The sequence below is a fragment of the Littorina saxatilis genome, linkage group LG5 (assembly GCF_037325665.1).
Source record: "Littorina saxatilis isolate snail1 linkage group LG5, US_GU_Lsax_2.0, whole genome shotgun sequence".
Taxonomy (NCBI): Eukaryota; Metazoa; Mollusca; class Gastropoda; order Littorinimorpha; family Littorinidae; genus Littorina; species Littorina saxatilis.
The window spans coordinates 63,285,363-63,295,076 of NC_090249.1; the positions used below are offsets into that span (position 1 = coordinate 63,285,363).

General features: G+C 45.3%; 1 protein-coding gene across 1 annotated transcript; it reads left to right on the forward strand.

The window, feature by feature from the left end:
* The first annotated feature begins 7,704 nt into the window (after positions 1 to 7,704).
* On the forward strand, positions 7,705 to 9,135 carry LOC138967843 (keratin-associated protein 16-1-like). The gene has a single exon (XM_070340502.1). It carries the CDS (start codon positions 7,705 to 7,707, stop codon positions 9,133 to 9,135), a length of 1,431 nt encoding a protein of 476 aa, XP_070196603.1.
* The last annotated feature ends 579 nt before the right edge of the window (positions 9,136 to 9,714 follow it).

The window sequence follows — 9,714 nt, forward strand, 5'->3', positions numbered from 1 at the left end:
ACCAGACACAGGAACTGAAGTAACCTTTTTCGAATTGAATCCCACCCCTACGCCCCATCCCAATTGAAAAAAGGCCCAACAACAACATCAAAACAGATGAAGACAAAACAAAGACTACTCTTTTTGTTAGCTTTTCCGTCGTTTTCCTTGTTGTGACGTCATCAACGCTCGCCCTTATCAGACATTTTGGTTGACCGGTTGTGCTGCGAATGGAGGAGTACGTTTTGATTGATTCCCAGGGGAAACACAAGCTGAGACAGGCAATGTATGGCGGGGCATGAATGCCAACAGTGGACGGTTACAGTCTGCTTGAAGCAGGCGTTTAGTCTTCCCAGTCAGTCAGAAAACGTGACCACTGTGCCGTGATATTTAAAGAAATGAATGTGTGTGTGTGTGTGTGTGTGTGTGTGTGTGTGTGTGTGTGTGTGTGTGTGTGTGTGTGTGTGTGTGTGTCCCTGACACATTTAACCACTTCTCTCCCCTGTCATTTCTTTCTTTGACTAGAGTTCCTTCCCTTTTTGTTCCCTCCATCTTCTGTTCATACCTGTTTCGTTCCGTGCTGCTATTGCTTTGTTTCCCTGTGTGTTTTTGTGTTTTAGTCCCGAAGAAGCCTCCATTGGCGAACATTTGATTTTGTTATCTATGTGGTGTCCTGGTATTGGTGAGTTAAGGATTTGTGTTTGTTGTACAGCTTGGTTCATCTCATCCACAGTCACTTAGTTGTTTTACAGCTTGGTTCATCTCATCCACAGTCACTTAGTTGTTTTACAGCTTGGTTCATCTCATCCACAGTCACTTAGTTGTTGTACAGCTTGGTTCATCTCATCCACAGTCACTTAGTTGTTGTACAGCTTGGTTCATCTCATCCACAGTCACTTAGTTGTTTTACAGCTTGGTTCATCTCATCCACAGTCACTTAGTTGTTTTACAGCTTGGTTCATCTCATCCACGGTTACTTTGTTGTTTTGATTCAGAAATGAGTTGCGGAACAAAACGAAACCAAACGCAACGATGATTAATTCAGATTTCTGTTCTGTAACATGGCCAAGTCTGCGAGGAAAAACGTCAGCCAAACATCGCCAACCAGCAGCTCTACTGCCCTCAGGCAGCTCTACTGCCCTCAAGCAGCTCTACTGCCCTCAAGCAGCTCTACTGCCCTCAAGCAGCTCTACTGCCCTCAAGCAGCTCTTCTGTCCTCAAGCAGCTCTACTGCCCACAAGCAGCACTACTGCCCTTAAGCTCTACTGCCCTCAAGCAGCTCTACTGCCCTCAAGCAGCTCTACTGCCCTCAAGCAGCTCTACTGCCCTCAAGCAGCTCTACTACCCTCAAGGAGCTCTACTGCCCACAAGCAGCACTACTGCCCTCAAGGAGCTCTACTGCCCTCAAGCAGCCCCACTGCCCTCAAGCAGCCCTACTGCCCTCAAGCAGCCCTACTGCCCTCAAGCAGCCCTACTGCCCTCAAGCAGCCCTCCCCCTCCCCCATGCGAAGAACAAGCCAAGAAGCAGCAGCTGCGTGACGTCCTGTCCGCGCTGTCTGTGGTGGATTTGATTGCAAGAGTCGTAGGTGCACATGTTGTCGACCAGCTGAAAGGTTGGTTGGTTTGGTTATTATTGTAAAGCCAGGCGTGAATATAAAAACTTATTGCATAGAAAAAAGAAACAGTACAATGACAGTTTGTATACAGAACTTGTAGGTGCTGTAAGTGATCAGAGAGAATTTTGGAGGAAAATTAAAAATGTTTCTTGTAAAAAGGTCCAGCAGCAAAATAATATTTCTGTTGATGATTGGTACCAGCACTTTCATAGCATTTTAGAAAAAGATGAGATTGAAGATGATGAGCATGCTGATGTTAATGACGTGAATAATGAATATGAAGAAATGCTGGATAGACCCATTACCAAAGAAGAAGTGTTGATTGCTATCAGAAAACTGAAATCGGGCAAAGCTGCAGGACCTGATGGTTTAATTGCGGAATTTTTTAAAGCAGCTAGCGAAGATGTGGTGTTGTTTTTAGTGAAACTGTTTAATGCTTTGTTTGATGAGGGAATCTATCCACAGAACTGGTACGATTCAGTTATTGTACCGTTATTTAAGAAAGGAGATAGAAATGATACTAACAACTATAGGGGAATTTCATTGTGTGATATATGTAGTAAATTGTATGGTACTGTTGTTAATAATAGACTTAAAGAGTGGACTGAATTACATAATATTACAGGTGAATGTCAGGCTGGTTTCAAACAAAATTATTCTACTGTTGACCACATCTTCACTCTGCTTGCTGCTGTACAGAAACAATTTTCTAATAATCGCAAACTTTATGTAGCTTTCATTGATTTTGAGAAATGTTTTGATAGTATCTCACGCAGACTGCTCTGGCCAATTTTGATTAAAAATGGTATAAAGGGAAAGTTGTATAGATGTATTAAAAGTATGTATGCAGTGGTTAAGGCTAAAATACGATGTGGTGCTCAACTAACAGATTTCATTAACTGTACAAAAGGTGTGAAGCAAGGAGACGTGTGCAGTCCAATTTTATTCGCTCTATTTATAAATGAGCTGGCATTGGAAATCATGGATAATGGTAGGCATGGTATTACTTTAAACCCTGACATTGTTGAATTGTTCATTCTACTGTTTGCCGATGATATTACTTTGCTGTCTGAAACTGTAGCTGGTCTGCAGTCACAACTTCATTGTCTATATTTTGCTTCACAGCGCCTTGAGCTTAAAGTAAACATGGGGAAAAGTAACATCGTGGTTTTTCGTAAAGGTGGATATCTAGCTGCTCGTGAAGTTTGGTATTTTGGTGGGCAAAGAATGGAGGTAGTAAATGCATACAAGTATTTAGGTATTTATTTTTCTACCAAATTAAGCTTTAATTTTGCTTGTCAAGATCTAGTTGCCAGAGCAAAACGTGCAGTACTGTGTATTATGAGTAATTTGTATAAATTCGATAGATTGTCTTTGGATGTTTTTATCAAGCTTTTTGACTCACAAGTTCAACCTATTGTTCAATATGGTGCTGAGGTATGGGGTCTGATGCAGGCAGCAACAGTAGAAAAGGTGCATTTGTTTGCTTTAAAACGTTTTTTAGGTGTTGACAGGCGTACTCCTAATGATCTTGTATATGGTGAATTTGGACGTTATCCCATTTACTTAAATTCATATGTACGTTGCATAAGATACTGGCTGAAACTGACAAGAATGGATGACAGTAGATTACCTCGTAAAGCATATAAGATGTTGTTTACTCTAGATAGCAGAGGTAAATCTACTTGGGCATCACAGGTACGGTTGTGCCTGTGTCGATATGGTTTTCAGTATGTATGGATTAACCAAGGTGTAGCCTGTATTAATTCATTTTTGGCATGTTTTAGGCAACGCATTATTGACTGCCGGTGGCAAGAGTGGGATAATCATATTCAGACTAGCGACCGGTTTGCATTGTACCGTACCTTTAAGACAACAAATCTTGTAGAAACATACTTGTCAATTCCAGTAAACAGACACATTTTAAATGTTTTGGTTAAATTTAGATTGGGTATTTCCAGACTTGCTTTACATACAGAAAGGTATAAAGCTGTAAGTGAAAATAATTTGGTCTGTCGTTTGTGTCAATCTAGTACTGAAGATGAATTGCATTTTGTTTTATGCTGCCCTGCACTGGAAAATCTAAGACGTCAATTTATTCCAGCAAAATTTTGTAGATGTCCTTCGAATTTCAAACTTGCACTGTTGTTGTCTGTGAAAAATGAAACTATACTTTGCAATGTAGCTAAGTTCTTGTATTTTTCATTTAAATGTTTAGAAAATGCTGTTTAAGCATTAGTATTTTGTGATTATACATTGTCTTTTCTTCTGTTCACTTGAAACGACGCGTGTGTGGATTGCTGCTGCACACACGCTTTACTTTTGTGTAACCAGCCCCCTTCCGAAAGGGGCTAAGGCCTTAAAGGAATAAAATCTTGTTCTTGTTCTTGTTCTTGTTCTTTCTTAGTCTCTCTCTCTCTCTTTCTTAGTCTCTCTCTCTCTCTCTTGCTGTCTCTCTCTATCTCTTGCTGTCTCTCTCTCTATCTCTTGCTGTCTCTCTCTATCTCTTGCTGTCTCTCTCTCTATCTCTTGCTGTCTCTCTCTCTATCTCTTGCTGTCTCTCTCTCTATCTCTTGCTGTCTCTCTCTCTATCTCTTGCTGTCTCTCTCTCTATCTCTTGCTGTCTCTCTCTCTATCTCTTGCTGTCTCTCTCTCTATCTCTTGCTGTCTCTCTCTATCTCTTGCTGTCTCTCTCTATCTCTTGCTGTCTCTCTTTATCTCTTGCTGTCTCTCTCTATCTCTTGCTGTCTCTCTCTATCTCTTGCTGTCTCTCTCTATCTCTTGCTGTCTCTCTCTATCTCTTGCTGTCTCTCTCTCTATCTCTTGCTGTCTCTCTCTCTATCTCTTGCTGTCTCTCTCTATCTCTTGCTGTCTCTCTCTTTATCTCTTGCTGTCTCTCTCTATCTCTTGCTGTCTCTCTCTCTATCTCTTGCTGTCTCTCTCTATCTCTTGCTGTCTCTCTCTATCTCTTGCTGTCTCTCTCTCTATCTCTTGCTGTCTCTCTCTATCTCTTGCTGTCTCTCTCTTTATCTCTTGCTGTCTCTCTCTATCTCTTGCTGTCTCTCTCTCTATCTCTTGCTGTCTCTCTCTCTATCTCTTGCTGTCTCTCTCTCTCTATCTCTTGCTGTCTCTCTCTCTATCTCTTGCTGTCTCTCTCTCTATCTCTTGCTGTCTCTCTCTCTATCTCTTGCTGTCTCTCTCTATCTCTTGCTGTCTCTCTCTTTATCTCTTGCTGTCTCTCTCTATCTCTTGCTGTCTCTCTCTCTATCTCTTGCTGTCTCTCTCTCTATCTCTTGCTGTCTCTCTCTCTATCTCTTGCTGTCTCTCTCTATCTCTTGCTGTCTCTCTCTATCTCTTGCTGTCTCTCTCTCTATCTCTTGCTGTCTCTCTCTATCTCTTGCTGTCTCTCTCTATCTCTTGCTGTCTCTCTCTATCTCTTGCTGTCTCTCTCTCTATCTCTTGCTGTCTCTCTCTCTCTATCTCTTGCTGTCTCTCTCTCTATCTCTTGCTGTCTCTCTCTCTATCTCTTGCTGTCTCTCTCTATCTCTTGCTGTCTCTCTCTATCTCTTGCTGTCTCTCTCTATCTCTTGCTGTCTCTCTCTATCTCTTGCTGTCTCTCTCTCTATCTCTTGCTGTCTCTCTCTCTATCTCTTGCTGTCTCTCTCTCTATCTCTTGCTGTCTCTCTCTCTATCTCTTGCTGTCTCTCTCTATCTCTTGCTGTCTCTCTCTATCTCTTGCTGTCTCTCTCTCTATCTCTTGCTGTCTCTCTCTCTATCTCTTGCTGTCTCTCTCTCTATCTCTTGCTGTCTCTCTCTCTATCTCTTGCTGTCTCTCTCTATCTCTTGCTGTCTCTCTCTATCTCTTGCTGTCTCTCTCTATCTCTTGCTGTCTCTCTCTATCTCTTGCTGTCTCTCTCTATCTCTTGCTGTCTCTCTCTATCTCTTGCTGTCTCCATCTCTCTCCAACTTGTTCCACAGAGCCAAGTCTCAGAAGAAACATTTTATGAGAGCATTTTCCACTCTTTAAATCCAAATATATTCATTACTGGAATGCAAATGGAAATTTAGCGGCCACTTAGAGTTTATTTGCATTTCTATCGAGTCCAAGGAACACAAACACAGTGTCTATTTGCCTCGCAGATTCACTTAAGAGCCTTTTTGCTCGCTCTGCATTGTCTCCCTTTTATACAAATCCAATTGTAGGATTCCGTGACGAATCGATTGTCGCCCCTGCTCGGGTTCGCGTGAGGGTTGCCGTGCATACTGATGAGGCGGGCGGTAAATATTTTCCTTTTAGCCAGAGGAAGAGAAAATACCAAGAAGGGAAGGGTTCGAGTTCGCATCTTGTCTGTATAGGCAATGTTCGGAAATAACTCTGTCGGGTTTTATGGGTTGAGAACGAGTGAATACCCTTGCACGGAGCTTTAGCACTGAGTTCTCGGTAAAAAGACTTGGCGAAGCTGGCCGAACGGAGCTTTAGCACTGAGTTCTCGGTAAAAAGACTTCGCGAAGCTGGCCGCACGGAGCTTTAGCACTGAGTTCTCGGTAAAAAGACTTCGCGAAGCTGGCCGCATGGAGCTTTAGCACTGAGTTCTCGGTAAAAAGACTTCGCGAAGCAGGCCACATGGAGCTTTAGCACTGAGTTCTCGGTAAAAAGACTTCGCGAAGCAGGCCGCATGGAGCTTTAGCACTGAGTTCTCGGTAAAAAGACTTCGCGAAGCAGGCCGCATGGAGCTTTAGCACTGAGTTCTCGGTAAAAAGACTTTGCAAAGCTGGCCACACGGAGTTTTAGCACTAAGTTTTCGGTAAAAAGACTTCGCGAAGCTGGCCGCACGGAGCTTTAGCACTGAGTTTTCGGTAAAAAGACTTCGCGAAGCTGGCCGCACGGAGCTTTAGCACTAAGTTCTCGGTAAAAAGACTTGGCGAAGCTGGCCGCACGGAGCTTTAGCACTAAGTTCTCGGTAAAAAGACTTGGCGAAGCTGGCCACACGGAGCTTTAGCACTGAGTTGTCGAAGTCGACTTCGGGCTCAATAAAGGAACGCCTATAATAATTATGTTAAAATAAAGCTGTGCCACGTTTGTTTACCATTGTCACGTTGCACGCGCCTATAATAATTATGTTAAAATAAAGCTGTGCCACGTTTGTTTACCATTGTCACGTTGCACGCAGTTCGGCCACACATGTGTACACACTGTGGCGCTACACAGCTCCGTCACCAGACACAGGAACTGAAGTAACCTTTTGGAATTGAATCCCACCCCTACGCCCCATCCCAATTGAAAAAAGGCCCAACAACAACATCAAAACAGATGAAGACAAAACAAAGACTACTCTTTTTGTTAGCTTTTCCGTCGTTTTCCTTGTTGTGACGTCATCAACGCTCGCCCTTATCAGACATTTTGGTTGACCGGTTGTGCTGCGAATGGAGGAGTACGTTTTGATTGATTCCCAGGGGAAACACAAGCTGAGACAGGCAATGTATGGCGGGGCATGAATGCCAACAGTGGACGGTTACAGTCTGCTTGAAGCAGGCGTTTAGTCTTCCCAGTCAGTCAGAAAACGTGACCACTGTGCCGTGATATTTAAAGAAATGAATGTGTGTGTGTGTGTGTGTGTGTGTGTGTGTGTGATGTGTGGTGTGTGTGTGTGTGTGTGTGTGTGTGTCCCTGACACATTTAACCACTTCTCTCCCCTGTCATTTCTTTCTTTGACTAGAGTTCCTTCCCTTTTTGTTTCCCTCCATCTTCTGTTCATACCTGTTTCGTTCCGTGCTGCTATTGCTTTGTTGTTCCCTCCATCTTCTGTTCATACCTGTTTCGTTCCGTGCTGCTATTGCTTTGTTTCCCTGTGTGTTTTTGTGTTTTAGTCCCGAAGAAGCCTCCATTGGCGAACATTTGATTTTGTTATCTATGTGGTGTCCTGGTATTGGTGAGTTAAGGATTTGTGTTTGTTGTACAGCTTGGTTCATCTCATCCACAGTCACTTAGTTGTTTTACAGCTTGGTTCATCTCATCCACGGTTACTTTGTTGTTTTGATTCAGAAATGAGTTGCGGAACAAAACGAAACCAAACGCAACGATGATTAATTCAGATTTCTGTTCTGTAACATGGCCAAGTCTGCGAGGAAAAACGTCAGCCAAACATCGCCAACCAGCAGCTCTACTGCCCTCAGGCAGCTCTACTGCCCTCAAGCAGCTCTACTGCCCTCAAGCAGCTCTACTGCCCTCAAGCAGCTCTACTGCCCTCAAGCAGCCCTACTGCCCACAAGCAGCCCTACTGCCCACAAGCAGCACTACTGCCCTCAGGCAGCTCTACTGCCCTCAAGCAGCTCTACTGCCCTCAAGCAGCTCTACTGCCCTCAAGCAGCTCTACTGCCCTCAAGCAGCTCTACTACCCTCAAGCAGCCCTACTGCCCACAAGCAGCCCTACTGCCCTCAAGCAGCTCTACTGCCCTCAAGCAGCCCTACTGCCCTCAAGCAGCCCTACTGCCCTCAAGCAGCTCTACTGCCCTCAAGCAGCCCTACTGCCCTCAAGCAGCCCTACTGCCCTCAAGCAGCTCTTCTGTCCTCAAGCAGCTCTACTACCCACAAGCAGCACTACTGCCCTCAGGCAGCTCTACTGCCCTCAAGCAGCTCTACTGCCCTCAAGCAGCTCTACTGCCCTCAAGCAGCTCTACTGCCCTCAAGCAGCTCTACTACCCTCAAGCAGCCCTACTGCCCACAAGCAGCCCTACTGCCCTCAAGCAGCCCTACTGCCCACAAGCAGCCCTACTGCCCTCAAGCAGCCCTACTGCCCTCAAGCAGCTCTACTGCCCTCAAGCAGCCCTACTGCCCTCAAGCCGCCCTACTGCCCTCAAGCAGCCCTACTGCCCACAAGCAGCCCTACTGCCCTCAAGCAGCCCTACTGCCCTCAAGCAGCCCTACTGCCCTCAAGCAGCCCTACTGCCCTCAAGCAGCTCTACTGCCCTCAAGCAGCCCTACTGCCCTCAAGCAGCCCTACTGCCCTCAAGCAGCTCTACTGCCCTCAAGCAGCCCTACTGCCCTCAAGCAGCCCTACTGCCCTCAAGCAGCTCTACTGCCCTCAAGCAGCCCTACTGCCCTCAAGCAGCCCTACTGCCCTCAAGCAGCTCTTCTGTCCTCAAGCAGCTCTACTGCCCACAAGCAGCACTACTGCCCTCAAGGAGCTCTACTGCCCACAAGCAGCACTACTGCCCACAAGCAGCCCTACTGCCCACAAGCAGCACTACTGCCCACAAGCAGCCCTACTGCCCTCAAGCAGCTCTACTGCCCTCAAGCAGCCCTACTGCCCACAAGCAGCCCTACTGCCCTCAAGCAGCCCTACTGCCCTCAAGCAGCTCTACTGCCCTCAAGCAGCCCTACTGCCCTCAAGCCGCCCTACTGCCCTCAAGCCGCCCTACTGCCCTCAAGCAGCCCTACTGCCCTCAAGCAGCCCTACTGCCCACAAGCAGCCCTACTGCCCTCAAGCAGCCCTCCCCCTCCCCCATGCGAATAACAAGCCATGAAGCAGCAGCTGCGTGACGTCCTGTCCGCGATGTCTGTGGTGGATTTGATTGCAAGAGTCGTAGGTGCACATGTTGTCGACCAGCTGAAAGGTTGGTTGGTTTGGTTATTATTGTTCATCTCTTCAGCATGTTGATGCTGTTCGAGACCGGTGCAGCTTTGTTTCCTTTTTCAGTTCACATGGTAACTTCCATGCTTAAAACCATTTACAATCAGGTCTATTACTACATAAAAAACAAGTCGCGTAAGGCGAAAATGCAACATTTAGTCAAGCTCAGTCGAACTCACAGAATGAAACTGAGCGCATTGCCTTTTTTCCGCAAGACCGTACACTCGTAGCATCGTCTGTCCACCGCTCGTGGCAAAGGCAGTGAAATTAACAATCCAGAAAAGCGCGGTAGCGGTTGCGCTGAGGAGGAAAGCACGCTTTTCTCTATCTCTATTCTTTTTAACTTTCTGAACGTGTTTTTGATCCAAACATATCATATCTATATGTTTTTGGAATCAGGAACGGACAAGGAATAAGATGAAATTGTTTTTAAATCGATTTCGGAAATTAAATTTTAATCATAATTTTTATATTTTTAATTTTCAGAG

Coding starts and splice junctions, on each gene's coding strand:
- LOC138967843 (XM_070340502.1), top strand. CDS start 7,705: ATGGCCAAGTCTGCGAGGAAAAACGTCAGCCAAACATCGCCAACCAGC.